This window comes from Mesocricetus auratus, unplaced genomic scaffold (genome assembly GCF_017639785.1).
Source record: "Mesocricetus auratus isolate SY011 unplaced genomic scaffold, BCM_Maur_2.0 Super-Scaffold_100028, whole genome shotgun sequence".
Classification (NCBI taxonomy): Eukaryota; Metazoa; Chordata; class Mammalia; order Rodentia; family Cricetidae; genus Mesocricetus; species Mesocricetus auratus.
Window position 1 is genome coordinate 12,140,920 of NW_024429209.1, and position 19,472 is coordinate 12,160,391.

General features: G+C 49.8%; 1 protein-coding gene across 5 annotated transcripts in view; it reads left to right on the forward strand.

The window, feature by feature from the left end:
- Window positions 1-19,472, forward strand: part of Eya2 (EYA transcriptional coactivator and phosphatase 2) — a 172,264-nt gene that overhangs the window by 143,070 nt on the left and 9,722 nt on the right. For all 5 annotated transcript variants that reach the window (XM_040732765.1, XM_005084966.4, XM_040732766.1 and 2 more), the window contains 2 exons: window positions 6,642-6,731; window positions 17,928-17,986. In XM_040732765.1, the coding sequence (XP_040588699.1) occupies window positions 6,642-6,731; window positions 17,928-17,986 (149 nt within the window). The remainder of the gene's footprint in view (window positions 1-6,641; window positions 6,732-17,927; window positions 17,987-19,472) is intronic.

Sequence of the window (19,472 nt, forward strand, 5' to 3'; positions counted from 1 at the left end):
CGGATTGCAGAGCCAGAATCTTTTTAGGACAGGAGACATGGCTCAGCCAGTGGTCAAACACTTACCTAGCGTTTCACCAGAAATAAGGGGGGGGGGAGACAGCTCAGCAGGTAAAAGTGCGTGTTGCTGAGCCCAGTGACCTGAGTTCGATCCCTGGGACCTACATAATGAAAAGAGAGAACTGATTCCCAAAAGCTACTCTGTAACCGCCATGTGCACGGTTGACACGTGTGCAAACACAAGCACATACACGAATAAATACCTTTTCTTTACCATTCATTTCAAATGACCACAGTTCAACGAACAGTATTATAAGCTGGAAAAGAAATTTCACTTGCTTTTGTTACCAGAGATATTGTATGTAGGATATATAAAGAACTCTTAGATACCAACAATAACGAGATAATTAACCCAATTAAAAATGGACTAGAATCTGGGCGTGGTGGTACATTCCTTTAATCCTAGCACTCAGAAGGCAGAGGCAGGTGGATCTCTGTGAGTTGCAGTGCCTGAGATGCGTCACACAGTGGGATCCACATACCCTAACGAATCTGCTATGGGTGACCAGGCAGATGGCTGCCATTCTGTGTTACATTCTGCCAGGTCAGCCTCCCCAGGTGTGTGGTGCATGTGGCATATGTGTGTGCAGCACGCACATGCGGGTACTCTAGGAGGACAGAGGAAAGCATCAAATCTCCTGAAGCCAGAGGCACTGGGGATTGGGAACCACCCAGCTTGGGTGCTGGGAACCAAATCCCTGGAAGGGCAGCAGGCACTCTGGCCCCAGGAGTCAGCTGCTGCGGCTCTCACTGAGTAACTCATCATTCACAATCCAAAGCCTCCCCAAGCCACCCTTCTTTCTTAGCTTGTCTCACATCAGATTGACTTTGTTTTAGGAGAGACTTTCCTTCTTTACAGTTCTACTCTCTCTCTCTTCCACCCAAGAAATACAACCAGGCCTCACAAGCTCGCCTAACAACCACCAGGCTAGGGGCTGGAACACCCTCCTCTAACTAAAAGGATTTCATCAAAGAGGCATTGGAATTGAGTCCCCATGCTTCGCGGGGATCCAGAGTGCCGTCTCTGTCCCACGGGCAATCCCTCCACTGCTCACCAGCCCCCTAACCCAAGGCATGCACAGACCACCACAATGACATCAAAGGCAATTCCAGAAACCCACAGAATGTTAGGGCTCACTGGAAAAATCTGCCAAGTCTGGGCCAGGTTTATGCCTTCCCAGGGTAACAGCCACCCGCAGACACACTAGGCCAACAAGAATGGCATTCCATCCTCCCCACCCTGCCCCAACACAGCCCTTCCAGGGGCGAGCTGCGCACTGAACTCGTTCTCCGTTCTCCTGTTCTGCTTTTAATTGCTCTTTGTTTTTCAAGGCATCCGTGTCTGATGTTGCTTGTTTAGCAAGTTAACCACTGGGCTTCTGCTTTAATCCAAAGAGTATGTGATGGTTTGGGAAGTGCCTGTCACGTGCCTGGCATCTCGGGCAGCCCTGTGGGCCGTCAGGTGCTCTTTCTGTGAGTTGTGATGGAGGGCGTGAGGAAGTGGGCAGGAGCCCATGGGATAAGAGCTACCCTGGGACACTGGGCAAGGTGTTCACACTCGTCCTGGACCGTTTAACCCTTGGTGCACCATCGGCTGATGCAAGGCTCAGTGTGGATCTGAAAGTATGGGGAGAGAGCCACCAAGCACTTGATTGGGTCACACTGCTGCTTGTGGGATTGAAGCCAGCAGAGCAGACTGGTGTGTCATGGAGGATGTTTGGGAATCACCCCGTGGGCTGCAGGAGGCGTGTGGGAGCTCTCCCCCAGCTCTCACAACTGAATTCTGGCTTTGTCTTTGCTTATCCATCCTTTTTTTTTCTTATCCATTCTTTTAAAAAAATGTTAAGTGTGTGCAGGTATGTCTGTGAAGGGATGTATGTACATATATATGGTTCTATATATATAATACATACATAAAGTCATGTGTGAATGTACATGTACGCTGTTGGCCACCACTGAGCCTCAGAAAGCCACCTGTCTCTGGCCCACCTCCAGCACTGGGGTTACAGAGGGTGCTAGGGTTCCAAACTCAGGTCTTCATGCTTATATGACCGGGACTTACAGACTGAGCCATCTCCTGACCCCTCAACATATTTAAGTAGTCGTATTAACACAAAGAGCCTGGTAGACTTCTTTCTGCTGAGATTTCGTTTTTCATCTTGCTTTTTGTCTTCTTCAGCTAGAAGGCTGAGTTAGGTCCAGTCATTTGCAACTCACCATCAGTTCTGTACGGAACATCCCTCGGGAGGTTCCCTTGTTTGTGAGTGTATTGGTAGCCTTTGTCCTGGCTGTGACCAAATGCCTGATTAAAAAATAAAAGCAACTCAGGGAAGGAAGGGGGTCTCTTTGGCTCACAGTTTAAGGGGAACACAGCCTGTGGTGGCCAGCAAGGTGTGGAAGCAGGAGCCTGAGGTGGACGGCCATATGGCATCCTCAATCAGAAGGCAAATACCTGACAGGAAGTGAGGTAACCTTAAGACCCACCTCCAATGACCCAATTCTGTTCTACAACCTTCTAAAATGGTACCATCAACTGGGTACCAAATGTCCAAACACTGGAGCCTGTGGGGGGGTTTCACATTCAAACACAGCAGTGAGTAAGAATTTTTCTCCTGGGTTAAAAAAGCAAAGTACGCTGGGCGTTGGTGGCACACGCCTTTAGTCCCAGCACTCAGGAGGCAGAGGCAGGCGGATCTCTGTGAGTTGGAGGCCAGCCTGGTCTACAGAGCAAGTTCCAGGTCAGCTTGGGCTACACAGAGAAACCCTGTCTCAAAGAGAGAGAGAGAGAGAAAGAGAGAGAGAGAGAGAAAGAGAGAGAGGGGGGGAGGGAGGGAGGGAGGGAGGAGAGAGAGTTCTCAGGCTAGGGCCATAGCCCAATGGTGGACACTTGCCTGGCGTTGCAAAGGCCCTGAGTTCCCCCCCCCCCCCCCAGCACCAAAAGAATAATTACATAACAAAAGGCCAACTACGGCAGCACATGTCTGTAATCCTAGCACATAGGGGGAAGAGGAAGACCAGCCTTAGCTACATAGTAAGTGTGAGGCCAGCCTGGGCTATCCGAGGCCCTGTCAAAAGCAGAAAGAAGGTTCCATCTCTCACCTTTGTGTGGTGATCAGCCAGTGGTGATCTCTGCTTCAATCCTCTCTTCCATTTGCTCTCTGGTAACTATACACATACCTCCCCAGTGGTTTTCACACAGTGATTGTCTTGTTGTGTTTTTCTGGTAAGTCCTTTGGGGCCTACATGGCAGTTCTCCTCTCCTCTCCTGCGGAAGAGAGCCACCCTCACACTCAGGTACTCAGGTGCACAGCAGTCACAGGGGGCGCACAGTGGCGCAGAGCTGACCATGCCTTCTCCAGTTACAGAGTCCCTGTCTGCCACCTCCTGGCCAGGACCCTGAATAGGAGGCTCTGAAGCCCTGGTGAGGTGTTTGGCCAAAGGCTCTCTATAGGCACGCATGCGTGAGTACTTGTGTGTGTGTGTATTTATGTGTGTTTGTCTGTGTATGTGTGTATGTGTATATGTGTGTATGTTTGTGTGTTTTGTGTATGTGTATGTATGTGTGTATGTGTATATGTGTGTGTATGTGTGTGCATGTGTGTGTTTGTATGTGTATTATGTGTGTTTGTGTGTTTTGTGTATGTGTGTATGTGTGTTTGTGTGTGTATGTGTGTGTGCATGTGTGATGTGTGTGCTTGTGTGTATGTGTGTGCATGTGTGTATGTATATGTATGTGTATTGTGTATGTATGTATATGTGTATTGTGTATGTATGTGTGCATGTGTGTATGTGTGTGTGTATGTGTGTGTATGTGTATGTGTATTGTGTATGTATGTGTGCATGTGTATATGTGTGTGTATGTGTATGTGTATTGTGTATGTATGTGTGCATGTGTGTATGTGTGTATGTGTGTATGTGTGTGCATGTGTGTGTGTATGTGCATGTATGTATGTGTGCATGTGTGTATGTGTGCATGTGTGTATGTGTGTGAAGCCAAGATCAGCAGCTGCACTTCCTTCATTTGTTCTTTCCTTTTTTGTTGTTTGTTTCATTATTTTTTATTTTGTTTTCTTTATGTCAAAAGGGGTTTGTTTTGGGAATTATTCATTTATAACAGGAGTTCATGAATGTATTGTTACACGTGTGTACATGTATGTGCATGCTGGTACTCATGGACATAGGTGCATGTGTACATGGAGGCTGTGGGATAACCTATGCTGTCATTACTCAGGCACTATTTACCTTGGCTTGAGGCAGGGTCTCACTGGCCTAGAGCTCAGCGATTGGGCTGTCTGGCCACAGACGCCCACCTGCCTGTGTCCCCAACACTGGGATTAGAAGTCTGCACCACACTGGGATTTTTATGTGCATTCTGAGGCCTAAACTCAGATCCTGAAGGTTGCATGGCAAGTCCTTCACTTCTGAGCCGTGTGCCCAGCCCTGGGTCCACTTGTCATTTGTGGTTTGTTCTAGTCTGGTTTCTGTTGCTGTGATAAATTACATGACAAACACAATTTAGGGAAGGGAAGCGTTTATTTGGCTTATGCCTCCAGATCACAGTCACTCCCTGAAAGAAGTCAGGGCAGGAACCTGGAGGCAGGAATGGTGACGGAATACCGCTCACTGGATCACTGGCTCACGCCCAGCTAGCTTTCTCACACCGCTGGGACCCACTTGCCAGAGGATGGTGCCTCCCACAGTGGGCGGGGCCTCCACATGCCAATCATCAGTCACACAGTCTCTCCCAGATATGGCCAAAAGCCGATCCCACCGAGACAATTCCTCAGCTGAGGTCCCCTCATTCCAGGTGACTCTCGGTTTTGTCTAGTTGACAATAAAAACGAACCAGTACACACTTCAAACCTGCAAGTCTGACCCATGATATCTTTATCTTGGAGCCCAGACATCAGTTCATCTGGGGCGTGAAAAGATCTGTGAACAGAGCAAGTGTAGGAGGCTGCAGGAGCTCTCACAGCTCCCGACTGAACTTCTGCTACATGAAACACCCGAGTCCTCAGGATGCATTTTCTAAAGGCCCAGATGGGGCTTTCGGGACACACAAGCACTGTACAGGAGCGCAAGCCTCCTCTTCTTCACAGACTGAAACACTGTTAGCTTTTGTGTAGCTCTGCCCCAAGCACCTGGTAAGACAACTTTAAAAAGAAAAGATTGACTTTGCTCTCACGTTCCAGAGGGTTTGGCCCATGGTGGCTTGGTCCCGCACCGTTGGACAGAGGGTCATGGAAGCAGGAGTTTGAGGAGAAGGCTGTTCACATCATGAGGGAGCAAAGAGGGCGGGGAGAGATGCAGGGAAGACAAAGACGTATCTAAGACAGGACACAGCCCTTAAGGGCCCCCTCCTCCCAGGAGCCTACCTTCCCCCGCTCGATGAAGTTTCCAGAACCTCCCAAAACATCACCACCCGAACCTGTGGGGACAGTTCAGAATCAAGCATTGTTTCAAAAAGAAAAAAAAAATGTAAAAAACATACTTACCTCACAAGCCAGACAAAACGGAGCACTGGCCACGCTCTCTGTCCACCCGAATGTGTCGTCATCTGGGAGAGGTGACTGGGGGGGGCAAAGCCTAGTGTTAGTTACTTTCCTCGTTCATGCCACAAAATCACTGACTAAAGGTCAGGCAGTGGTGGCACAGGTCTTTAATCCCAGAAGCAGAGACAGACGAACCTCTGTGAGTGCCAGGCCAGCCTGGTCTATAGATGAGTTCCAGGACAGCCAGGGCTACACAGAGAAACCCTGTCTTGAAGGGGGAAAAATTCCTGACAAAAACAACCCAAGGAAGGAAGCGTTTAGGGTCTATTTGTTCCATGGTCTCTTAGGAGAGGAAGAGCAGAAGGTGCCTAAGGCAGCTGGTTTGGTTACAGTGGGGGTCGCCCCTCCCCCATCACACACACACACACACACACACATCCTGTCAGGAAGCAGAGAGAGAGAGAGAGAGAGAGAGAGAGAGAGAGAGAGAGAGAGAGAGAGAGAGAGAGAGAGAGAGAGAGAGAGAGAGAGAGAGAGAGAGAGAGAGAGAGAGAGAGAGGCTCTGCTCAGCTCCATGTCTCGTTTTTCCTTTTTCTTTGGTCTGGGACCCCAGCCCAGGCAATGATGCTGTGTGCACACCCAACTGTGTCTTTCCAGCTTGCAAACCTTTCTGGACACATCGTCCTAGGCACACCCAGAGGTGGTTTCCATGGTAACCCTATGTCCAGTCAAGTTGACAGTGCAGAGGAACCATTACAGCAGCCAACCGTGTTACACACAGTGGGGCGGGGGAATGAGCACTGTGGTTCGCTCCTTATGCGGGACAAGTTGCTTCCGTCCTCCTTGTGGTTATTGCTTGTAGCTGTCATTGTGGAGTGGTGGCCATTTCTCATGTCCGCCTCTTCTCTCCTGGTGTAGACGAGCCACTCTCCCCCCCAGGCCATGTTCTCAGCCACACACACGTTGTGAGCCGTTCAGAAGAACATGGACTCCAGCTGACTTCCAGAGCAGGCAGGGCTGGGGGAGGGGGGGGCTTGGGCCGAGACCCGAGGCCAAGTTGGAGTTAAACTGTCCCTTCCCTTTCCCACAGGACACTACGACGTCAGTGCGCATCGGCCTGATGATGGAGGAGATGATCTTCAACCTCGCTGACACACACCTGTTCTTCAATGACCTGGAGGTCAGCACACAATGCTCGCTTTCACGGTTACTGGGGGCAGGGGTGCTATCTGTGTTAGAATTGTTTTCCTTTTTTTGTTTGTTTGTTTGTTTTTGTGTTTTGAGACAGTATTTCTCTGTGTAGCCCTGGATGTCCTGGAACTAGCTCTGTAGATCAGGCTGGCCTCGAACTCACAGATCTGACTGCCTCTGCCTCCTGAGTTCTGGGATCAAAGGCATGCACCACCACCACTACCTGGCTCCTTTTCTTTTAAAGACTTTATTTTTATTACTTATGTGTGTGTGCATAAGTGTAGATGCCCTCAGAGGCTAGAAGAGGCCATGGGATCCCCTAAAGCTGGAGGACAGGCAATTGAGAGCTGCATTGATGTGGGTTCTGGGGGGCAGACTCTGGGGGTCCCTGGGAAGCAGAGCACTCAAGCCCTGAACCACCTTCCAGGTCCCCCGTTTCTTTTAGACTCCAATCACTAAGGACTCCCGGGAAAGTGCCAAACTGTAGTTGGTGTCCTTTTGGGGGACACTCTTGTCAGGGTGAGCTTTCTGGCCCTCATCTGTCCCTGCTCCAGTCACATGGGATGGTGGTTCTGCTAACCCAGTAAAAACTGATGGCCTCTTCTTCCTTCTGAAATGCCTTTATTTAGTGTGTGCATCAAGGCAGACAAGTGCAGAGCCTCTTGGGGCAACAATAATTAGCAGTGGGCCAGGCTGGAAGCTTTTCAAAAAAAAGTTTACATTCCTTGGACAAATGGGAGAGAGAGAGAGAGAGAGAGAGAGAGAGAGAGAGAGAGAGAGAGGATATACTTAGTGGGTTTGCTCCTGAACCCTTAAACTCCTAAGATGCAAGGAAAAATGGCAGGAAGCAGTGTTTCGGACACAGCTTAACTCATTTGTTTAGACCTAATCTGTGTTGAAAGATTTGGGGATAAATTCAAAAGAAAAACCAACTTAAATAGAACTCCTGCAGCCAGCCAGATGGCTCAGAAAGGAAAGGTGTTTGCTGCACAAACACAGGGTCCTAAGTTTGGCCCCGCAACCAACATGGAGGTGAAAAGAGAGACTGAACTCCACAAAGACGTCCTCTCACCACACATACACACACACACACATACACACACACACAGACACACACACACTGTGGCACATGCACACACACACACTCACACACTGTGGCACATGCACACTCACACACACACTGTGGCACATGCACACACTCACACACACACTGTGGCACATGCACACACACTCACACACACACTGTGGCACATGCACACACACACTCACACACACACTGTGGCACATGCGCACACACTCACACACACACTGTGGCACATGCGCACTCACACACACACAAACACACACACTGTGGCACATGCGCACACACACACACACTCACACACACACTGTGGCACATGCACACACACACTCACACACACACACTGTGGCACATGCGCACTCACACACACACACTCACACACACACTGTGGCACATGCACACACACACACACACTCACACACACACTGTGGCACATGCACACATGCACACACACACAAACACATACTGTGGCACATGCACACACACGCACACACACAAACACACACTGTGGCACATAGGCGCACTTGCCTCACATGTGTGCACACACATACAATAATAGCAACAACAATAAAATTTTAAAGTTAAAGAAAGGAAGTTCTAAAAATTAAAATAAAGTAGGATAAAACTGTAGGAACAAAACCAAGGGATAGAAGGCTGTGTTCTGGATGAGGGTAAAGAGCTCTACAAAAAATGCCTGACTCAAGCTAATAACTGCAGTCGAGTTTAAAATTGGTCTACAAGCCTCTTGGAAGACAAAGCAAGGAGGGAAGTAGAGTTATCCTTCCTCGTGATCGGTGAACAGCTCTGCTCAAGGGGAAGAGGGCTCTGAGCTGAAGGAATCATGGGACTCAAGTAGACTCCATGGCTACAAACTGTAATCACGGGCATTTAAAACAGAGTAAGAGCTGAAGGCGACCTCAGTCAATCTGGGCATGAAAGGACATTTCTGTTTGTCCTGGGACAGCCCTGAGGACTAAGCTGTGTGTGAGGTAGGAAAAGGTCCACGCATAGGCCAGGTCAGCTCAGGGCATCACTGATTTGCAATAGTGACACCAAGCTATGGGCCAGAGAGTGAAGAATCATCCAGGGCATGAGGAGCCCTGTACAAGGCCAGGTGACGACAGTCAGCCAGGGAGAGCAGTGGAGGCAGACAGCACGTGCAAAGGCCCTGGGGTGAGGAGGGAGAGGTGATCTGGGCTCAGAGAGAAGGGACACGTTCTAGACACTGACTGGTCCTAACCACTGAATCCAGCATGGGGCTAGAAGACGCAGGGCGGAAAAGTCTATCTCCTGTGGTTCTCATGAAAAAAGGCCAAACTGAGAATAGGGACTGTTTGATTGGTAGAGAACTTGCCTGGCATGCCCAAAGCCCTGGGTTCGAGACCCAGCACTATATAAATTGTGCATGGTGTCACATGCTTATAATCCCAACATTTGAGACTTAGAGGCAGGAGGATCAGAAGTTCGAGGTCATTCTCAACTACACAGCAGGTCAAGGCCGGCCTGGACCACTTGAGACTCTGTCTCAAAACAAAGCAAAACACTAGCTGTTTTGTGGATTTGGGGAAATGTGAGGTGAGGAGAGGAGGCCGCTGGATGAAGAGCCTACCGCAATGGTGCAGGCAAAGATGGGCTTAGACCCAGGTCGTAAGATTTGGCCTCAGATGGGACATGGCCAAGAGGACTTTGGATGGAGAACGTGGGGGTGAGAAATGAAACGAGGACCCTAGGCCTGACCTGAGGGACACAGAGGTCTGTAGTGAGATGGGGAAAAAAGAAGCCGTAACTGCAGGAAACCATCCTCCTGCCTCAGGCACACACAGCTGGAGACATCAAGAGCCCCCTACAAACTCCAGATCTGCAAGCAGATGTGTGGTTGAGCAATAGGGGTCCCAGGCAGGCACAGGGCGCTCCATCCATCTTGGTGAGCCACCAACCAGAGGCCGTGAGAGATTCAGGGGGCCTTCAGGCAACACCTCCAGATTCCCACCCCTCCTGTTTCTCACAGACTCCAAAGTGAGTGCCATTGTGGCCACAGCTTGTGGAGGGCCGTCTCAGACACCAGACAGCTGGGACTGCCCAGGGACTCCAAGCTGTTTCATTCTCCAACTTCGTTCACCATGTCCAGGGACCCCAGGGTACCCTGGCAGAATTGAAACCGTGTCACCAAAGGAGTGGATAAGGCTTGCAGGAGTTGACATATGCTGCTTGCTAGGACAGGCAGCCCTGGGGGACCATGAGGAGCAGTTCCCCGGCATGGGCTGCAGCCGGACTCATGAGGGAGGCAGGCACCTGTCACAGGCACCGATGACAGAGAGCGAAGGTCTCTGTGCACAGAGACTTGGGAAATGGCATCCTGTTTCCAGTGCTTTCTACAAGCAGGGCACTCGGGGAACTCTCCTGCTTCCCAGCCCAACTAACTGCATATGTCACACCGTGTCAGTGAAGAACTCTAAAGACGCCAGGAGGCTGGTGGAGGGGCCATCACAGAGTCCATGGCTTGGCCTGGAGTCCTCGTTTCCCTTCTGTAGCTGTGATAAAGCACTAACAAACAGCAACCTAGGGAAGCAAGGGTTTGCGTTGCTTACAGTCCTAGGGTACGGTCCACCACGTTAGGGACGTCAAGGACTCGGGTATTCAAAGTAGCACACACATCACATGCACAGAGTAAAGAGCAGTGAATGCATGCGTGCTGACTGTCCAGCCTGCTTGGGTATGGTCCACCACGTTAGGGATGTCAAGGACGCAGGTATTCACACATCACACACATCACATGCACAGAGTAAAGAGCAGTGAATGCATGCGTGCTGACTGTCCAGCCTGCTTGGGTATGGTCCACCACGTTAGGGATGTCAAGGACTCGGGTATTCAAAGTAGCACACACATCACATACACAGAGTAAAGAGCAGTGAATGCATGCGTGCTGACTGTCCAGCCTGCTTGGGTATGGTCCACCACGTTAGGGACATCAAGGACGCAGGTATTCACACATCACACACATCACATGCACAGAGTAAAGAGCAGTGAATGCATGCGTGCTGACTGTCCAGCCTGCTTGGGTATGGTCCACCACGTTAGGGACGTCAAGGATGCAGGTATTCACATACACAGAGTAAAGAGCAGTGAATGCATGCGTGCTGACTGTCCAGCCTGCTTTCTCTACTCTTGAACACACCCAGACTCAAGCCCAGGGAACGGTGGCATTCACAGTTGGCTGGATCTTCCGATGTCAATCAGTGTAATCAAGACAGTTCCCCACACATGTGTCCACAGGCCGACCTGATCTCAAGAATTCCTCACTGAGACTCTGCCCGGATGTTCTAGATTGGTGTCAACTCTGGAGAGATGGCTCAGTGGTTGAGTACTGGCTGCTCTTCCAGAGGACCTGGGTTCAATTCCCAGCACCCACGTGGTGGCTCACAACTGGAACTCCTGTACTAGGGGACCTGACCCCCTTAACACAGACAGACATGCATGCAGGCAAAACACCAATGCACATAAAATACAAATAAATAAGTTTTTAAAAGACAACTAACTGCCGGGTGGTGGTGGCGCACGCCTTTAATCCCAGCACTCGGGAGGCAGAGGCAGGCGGATCTCTGTGAGTTCGAGGCCAGGCTGGACCAATAGCCTCCAAAACAATACAGAGAAACCCTGTCTCGTAAAAACCAAAAAAAAAAAAAAAAAAAAGACAACTAACCATCACACTTTGTCCAGTAGGGCCCCTCGGGCATTTGAGCAGAGACCTGAAGTTGGTGAGAGAGGGACCTGTGGGTATGAGGAGGGTCTTCCAGACACAGCGACTGGCAGTGCCATGATCTTGAGATACTGTCAAGGTTGACAGCTCTAGGAACAGAGTGAAGACAGCATAGCTGAGGCAGAAAGTGGGGTCCACAATGGGGTGGAGCCTGGGGGCCAGCGCAAAGCTTGGGGTTGCATTCTAAGAGGGTAGGAAGCACTGGACACTTTGAACTCAGGGCATGGTTCAGAGACTACCTATGGCCACCCCGTGGACAACAGACCTTAGCGATGAGGCCAGAAGCGAGGACAGTGGTCCTCCATCTCCCAGGCAACAGACCTCCCAGGGAAGATGTGTAAGGACTGGGCAGGGACAAGGAAGGTGCTGACCTCAGCCACATTCAGCACATGTGGGACGTGCCATTGGCTGAGCACCCAGTGTTTGCTTTAGAACGCCTGCCAGCTAACTGTGTTTTAGAATTTAAAAGGCTGCTCTGTACGCTGAGGATAGAAATGCAGACATCCCAGCACCCAGAGCCTGGCCTCCCCCACCCCCAATTCTCTAACATGAGGGGCCTTGGAGGTGGCCCTGGAGGTGGCAGGCAGTAGACAAGTTAGCCAGGAACACCTCCTAGGGCCAGAAAGTAAGAGCCAAACATGGTGGGGTACACCTGTAATCTCAGCCCTCAGGAGGCAGGAGCAGGAGTTTAAGAGCAGCCTGGGCTACATAGTGAGGCCAACCTGGGCTACATAGTGAGGCCAGCCTGGGCTACATAGTGAGGCCAGCCTGAGCTACATAGTGAGGCCAGCCTGGGCTACATAGTGAGGCCAGCCTGAGCTACATAGTGAGGCCAGCCTGGGCTACATAGTGAGGCCAGCCTGGGCTACATAGTGAGGCCAGCCTGGGATATACAGTGAGGCCAGCCTGGGCTATACAGTGAGTTCAAGGCCATCAGCTGGTACAGAGTAATACTGTCTCAAAAGACAAAGGGAAAAAAGGAGGAAGGTAGAGGAGGCCTTACCGTCTCCAAAGAGCAGATGGGAGGTGAGGTCAGGGATGTGGGGTGAGCGGGAGGAGAGGAGGGAGAGGGAACTGGGATTTGAATGTAAAAAAAGAAATCTAAAATAAAAGAAGGAAGGAAGGGAATGGAAAGGAAGGAGAGATAGAAGGAAGGAAAGCTGGTTGTAGTGGCCACCACCAATGGGACATGCTTAAAGGTGGGGGAGGAGAATCTGTCCTGTCCAAAAGAGGGGACAGAAGGATCACCAGAAACTGAGGGAGCTCTCAAGACCCAATGATGCCTTATGCCAAAGGGACAGAACGAACCTGAAAGGGTCCCCAGCAGCCAAAGCTGGGGTGATTTAGTGGTAAATAATGAATATAGAATTCCAACCCAAAATACGGAATACGCACCTACAGGCGCGTGCTGACGGAGATAACAACTGTGAATGAGTAGGCGAGGAGGTGGACACGTGTCCCGAGCAGAAAACTCCAAGTACCGTGTGCGCAGACAGGACCCGTCTGCAGTGGCCAAGCCAGGGCTCTGTGGGACACAGGCTCCCGGCTCCCGGTGGTCTCGGGCGTGCCTGGGAACCCATCTCTGTAGCATTCTTCCTCTGTGCCCATGGTCTCTGTCAGAACGGCACTTTTCTCCCACCCAAGTGCTAATCTGCCTGACCCTGCTTAGCTTCCCAAGTCAGACCAAATCAGCGCATGCAGGGTGATCGCATGCAGGGTGATACAGGCAAAGGTCCAAACCTAGGGACTCATCAGAGTCATTTGGTGCCATGATTTCCAAATACGTTCATTGACACTGGAGGTTAAGGCTCCAGCTCTGCTTCTTTTGTGAATGGGACAGTTCAACCCATCACGGGCCCCAGTGCTCTCTGCTTCATTTCCTCCCATGTAAGGTGGGATGATGAGAGTCTCTCAATCTGTGCAAAGGTCCGGGCAGAGTCCCTGCCACAGTGATGCTCATAGAGCATGTCAGGTCTTGTCTCCTCCCAGGAAGATATTTTCAATCATTTATTCAAAAGCGATGCATATGCCTATAACCCCTCCCCTCCTCATGTGTGTATATGTGTGTATGTGTGCATGTATGTGTATATGCACATGTGTGTGCATGTATGTGTATATGCACATGTGTGTGCATGTGTGTATATATGTGTGTGTATGTATGCATGTGTGTATGTGTGCATGTGTGTATATGTGCATGTGTGTGCATATGTGTGTACGTGTGTGTGCATGTATGTGTATATGTGCATGTGCATGTGTGTATATGTGCATGTGTGTGCATGTGTGTGCATGTGTGTATATATGTGCGTGTGTATGTATGCATGTGTGTATGTGTGCATGTGCGTGCATATGTGTGTACATATGAGTGTATGTGTGCATGTGTGTGCATATGTGTGTACATGTGTGTATGTGTGCATGTACGTATATATGTGCATGTGTATGTATGCATTGTGTATGTCTGCATGTGTGTTTGTGTGCATGTGTGTGCATATGTGTGTACATGTGTGTATGTGTACATGTGTGTGCATATGTGTGTACATGTGTGTATGTGTGCATGTATGTATATATGTGCATGTGTATGTATGCACTGTGTATGTGTGCATGTGTGTATGTGTGCATGTGTGTGCATATGTGTGTATGTGTACATGTGTGTGCATATGTGTGTACATGTGAGTGTATGTGTGCATGTGTGTGCATATGTGTGTACATGTGTGTATGTGTGCATGTATGTATATATGTGCATGTGTATGTATGCACTGTGTATGTGTGCATGTGTGTATGTGTGCATGTGTGTATTTCTGTGTGTATGTGCATGTGTATATGTGTGTATGTGCATGGGTGTACGTGTGTATGTGTGCATGTGTGTATTTGTATATGTGCATGTGTATGTATGCATGTGTGTATGTGTATATGTGTATGTGTGTATGTGTGTATGTGTGCATATGTGCGCATGTGTGTATGTGTGCATGTGTGTGTGCATATGAGCATGCATGCCCTTTTTTTTCCTGTTCTGAGGAACAAAACTAGAGCCTCATAATGCAAACACTCTGCCACCAGGCCACTCCCCAGTCTTTACGTTGTTGTGGTGGCACTGGGGACTGAAATCAGATCTTTGCACAAGCTGCACAGGAACATCCGGCTGAGCCACACCCCAGCACACATGTTTATTGTCACCTCTATCATTAATTTGTTGACAACATTCAGCTAAGGCTAATTCCTCCACTGCCCTCCAGGCCAACCTCAGCTTCTTCCCTGTGGACCTGCTGTTTCCTCCCAGATGCATAAACTTCTAGATTGTTCTTTTGCCACTTAAGTATTATATATATTTGTCCTTTTAATGTGTTAAGTATCTTAGTAGGTTGCTGTCACTACATGCATGATTCCACAATGAATGTGTCCTTCTTAGTCACTTTTCCACAATTTCAAATGCCTTGGAGCCCTTCTGTGAGTAAACTGGAGGACCTGCCCTGGTCTTCTGGACTATGAGGTTGGAGTTCCCCAAATGGGCATGCCACCGTTCATTCCATTCTGCTCCAGTAGGTGGAGGGGAGGGGTAGCCCTCACTCACTACACCAAGACGCTGGCATCGTATGGCTGCTGTCTGCACGGGTTCCCTAACCCACATCACCTCACCTGTGTCAAGGCCATGGGAACCCTTTGCCTGTCTTTGCCGGTTGGTCCCACTGCCTCTATGACCTGACAGAGCAGTTTTCCCTCAGGCCCTGGAATGTGCCTCCCGTCCAGCTTTGAGCGCTGCCCCACACACCCAGGGTGGGGTGGGGTGCACAGCAGAATTAGGGACACCAGTCTTCCTCCACAAAAGCTCAGCCAGGTCCCCTGTCCTCTGCACTGTCCAGTGGCCCTGGCACCAATGGCTTGGAGGGTAACTTGATCCAGGTCAGCTGGTGGAGTATGACGTAGCGTCTAGCATGTGTCACGGCGCCTTATGAAGTCCGAAATGTGATCGCTACTGTTGTCACACTTTAGCGCCCCCGACAATCCCCTCACAAATGAGAAAAGCAGAGTCTCCTCACATGCCTTTCCCCTGATGTCAGGGAAACCCTGGGAACCTGCCAGGGGAGGGGGGCAGGGGTGCTGTCTGACCCCCGCAGGGCTCTCAGGCCTGAGAGAGGGATATCCTGTACCAGGTGCGTGGTGCATTGTTTGTTTTCTCATGCCCGGGTCTGTAAAGTCAGTCTTGCATATCAAATGCAAATCATTAGGTGGCTAGGGACGCTGCTCAGTTGGCAGAGCACTTGCCTGGCGTGCGCGAAACTTGGTTCCATCCCTGGCACCACATAAACAAACCGTGGTGGCACATGCCTATACTGTGTTCCCAGCCCTCTGGTGGTGGAGGCAGAAGGATCTATAAATAGTTCTTCATCCTTGGCTGCACAGTGAGCTAGAGGCCAACTTAGGCTACATAAGACTCAGAAGAAAAAAGCAATTCATCAGCCTGTCAGGATGGCTGACCCTGGGACCCTTCCTCATACAGGATGCCTATGAGGGGAAGACCTCAAACTCAGGTGTCTACAAGAGCCAAATAAACAGTACGGTCAAGTGAGGCTAAGCCAGATGGGACCACAGAAGAAACTGCTGAACCTCCAGGCCCTAGGGCAAAGTTCAGTTCCAAATGACACGGTCCTGGAACTCAAAAAGAGGTTCCCTTAAATGCTGGCAGTCATTTCAAAAATGCTTTGGGAGAGGCTGGACCTATGGCTCAGTTGTTAAGAGCACAGGCCTCAGATTCAATTTCCAGCACCCACATGGAAGACCACACGATTGGTAACTCCAGTTCCAGGGGATTCGACACCTTCACAAAGACATACATGCAGGCAAAACACAAATGCACACAAAAATAAAATTAATTAATTTAAAAAAGAAGAGGAGGAGGAGAAGAAGAAAAGGAGGAGGAGGAGAAGGAGGAGGAGGAGGAGGAGGAAGAGGAAGAAGAAGGAGGAGGAGGAGGAGGAGAAGAAGAAGAAGAAGAAGAAGAAGAAGAAGAAGAAGAAGAAGAAGAAGAAGAAGAAGAAGAAGAAGAAGAAGAAGAAGAAGAAGAAGAAGAAGAAGAAAGAGAGCCATCACAACATCCCCCTTGGCCGTTACATGCACCTGCGTGGGTGCGTGCACAAGTGTGTATGCACATGAGTGAGCATGTGCACACAGGCACAAATGAGTGCACATGCATGCACAGACACATATGCGTGTGCAAGTGCACTCACACGTGCATACACACACACAGACACACACAGACACACACAGACACACACACACATGCTTTGCAGCACAGAGCAGACTCTACAGCTAGGCGAGTTTACAAGCCCTTCCCTGGAAGGGCTCGCTAAGCCAGTCCAGGATCAGATGTTGACTTACTTCCTTTCTCCTATAGCAGTGCTATTCATAGGATTTTCTGGGTTGGGAGAAATTTGTGCGCCTTGCTTTACAGCGTCCTCATGTCCATGTGGCTATTAATATGGGATTAAGGACGGAAGGGAAACTAAGGCACATGGCTTATGGAGCAGAGGGTGACCTGCAGAGGCTAAAGCCTGGATGCAACCGATCTCACTGTGGTGAAAGTTAATTAACACCGACCTGATGACCAGGTACTGAGACTTGGGGAGCCTTGGAGTCCCCCCAATGCCACGTTAGTCACCCCTTTTCATTTGCAAAGCTCACTCAGTTAAGCTGCTCATTTACCTGGAATTTGTCCTCATGGTCATGTGCTCATTCATATGGGAACCAGAGAGAAAGCTGTCGATACCTAAGCCAAGGCCCTAACCTTTTGTAACAAAACCCAGACCGGACCCCAAGAATTCTAGCCCCAGTGCTCAGCCACTCTCAGCTTAGGAAACACACTCTTAAAACCAACACCAGCCAGGCTGTGGTGGTGCACGCCTTTAATCCCAGCACTCAGGAGGCAGAGGCAGGTGGCTTGCTATGAGTTTGACACCAGTCTGGTCTACAGAGCAAGTTTGAAAAACAAATAGATGATAGATAAATGGATAGATGGATGGATAGATAGATATATAGACAGACAGACAGACAGACAGACAGACAGACAGACAGACAGAGGGAGCCACTAGGCTGGGATGCTGGGATGTAGCCCAGTTGGGAGTGTTTGATTAGGAGGCGTGAAGCCCTGACCTATCAGTAGGTGTGGTGGTGCACAGCTATAATCTGGTGCTCAGGAACTGGAATCAGGAGGGTAAGAAGTTCAAAGTCATCCTCGGCTATGTAGCAAGTTCAAGGCCAGCCCGGGCTACATTAGACCCTGTCTCAAAAGGCAAACCAAAATGTCAGCTGCACTTTGGACTAACCAGCACATCTTGTCCTTATCACATTTCCACAAGGACTGTGACCAAATCCACGTGGATGATGTCTCATCTGACGACAATGGCCAGGATCTGAGGTAAGGATTTGGGGAGTCCAGCCAGGCACGGTTGTTCATGCCTTTAATCCCAGCACTCGGGACGCAGAGACAGAAGGATCTCTGTGAGTTTGAGGCCAGCCTGGTCTACATAATGAGTTCCAGGACAGCCAGGACTGTGTCAAGAGATCTTGCAAAAAAAAAAAAAAAAAAAAAAAAAAAGAAAGAAAGAAAAAGAAAAGAAAAGAAAAGAAAAGAAACAAAGAAACAAAGAGTTTGAGGAGTCAAAACTCCTTCTCAAAAAAACAAGAAAACAAAAACTCCTTCTCAGGTGCTGGGACACAGCTCAGTGGTACAGCGTTTGCCTACTCTTAGGGGGCTAAGGAGAAGGCTGGCTAGAACAAAGCCTGCCTGCACTGCAGAGTAAGTTCAAAGCCAGCCTGGACAGCCTGGCAGGACCCTCTCACAGTAAGTTAAAAAGAATAGAGACTAGGGTTCCAACGAGGTGATGGGAAGTTCAAAGCCAGCCTGGACAGCCTGGCAGGACCCTCTCACAGGAAGTTAAGAAGAATAGAGACTAGGGTTCCAACGAGGTGATGGGAAGTTCAAAGCCAGCCTGGACAGCCTGGCAGGACCCTCTCACAGGAAGTTAAGAAGAATAGAGACTAGGGTTCCAACGAGGTGATGGGAAGTTCAAAGCCAGCCTGGACAGCCTGGCAGGACCCTCTCACAGTAAGTTAAGAAGAATAGAGACTAGGGTTCCAACGAGGTGATGGGAAGTTCAAAGCCAGCCTGGACAGCCTGGCAGGACCCTCTCACAGTAAGTTAAGAAGAATAGAGACTAGGGTTCCAACGAGGTGATGGGAAGTTCAAAGCCAGCCTGGACAGCCTGGCAGGACCCTCTCACAGTAAGTTAAGAAGAATAGAGACTAGGGTTCCAACGAGGTGATGGGAAGTTCAAAGCCAGCCTGGACAGCCTGGCAGGACCCTCTCACAGTAAGTTAAGAAGAATAGAGACTAGGGTTCCAACGAGGTGATGGGAAGTTGAAAGCCAGCCTGGACAGCCTGGCAGGACCCTCTCACAGTAAGTTAAGAAGAATAGAGACTAGGGTTCCAACGAGGTGATGGGAAGTTCAAAGCCAGCCTGGACAGCCTGGCAGGACCCTCTCACAGTAAGTTAAGAAGAATAGAGACTAGGGTTCCAACGAGGTGATGGGAAGTTCAAAGCCAGCCTGGACAGCCTGGCAGGACCCTCTCACAGTAAGTTAAGAAGAATAGAGACTAGGGTTCCAACGAGGTGATGGGAAGTTGAAAGCCAGCCTGGACAGCCTGGCAGGACCCTCTCACAGTAAGTTAAGAAGAATAGAGACTAGGGTTCCAACGAGGTGATGGGAAGTTCAAAGCCAGCCTGGACAGCCTGGCAGGACCCTCTCACAGTAAGTTAAGAAGAATAGAGACTAGGGTTCCAACGAGGTGATGGGATGCTGGCTCGGCACAGGCTTAACCCCAGAGTGTTCACAGTAACCTA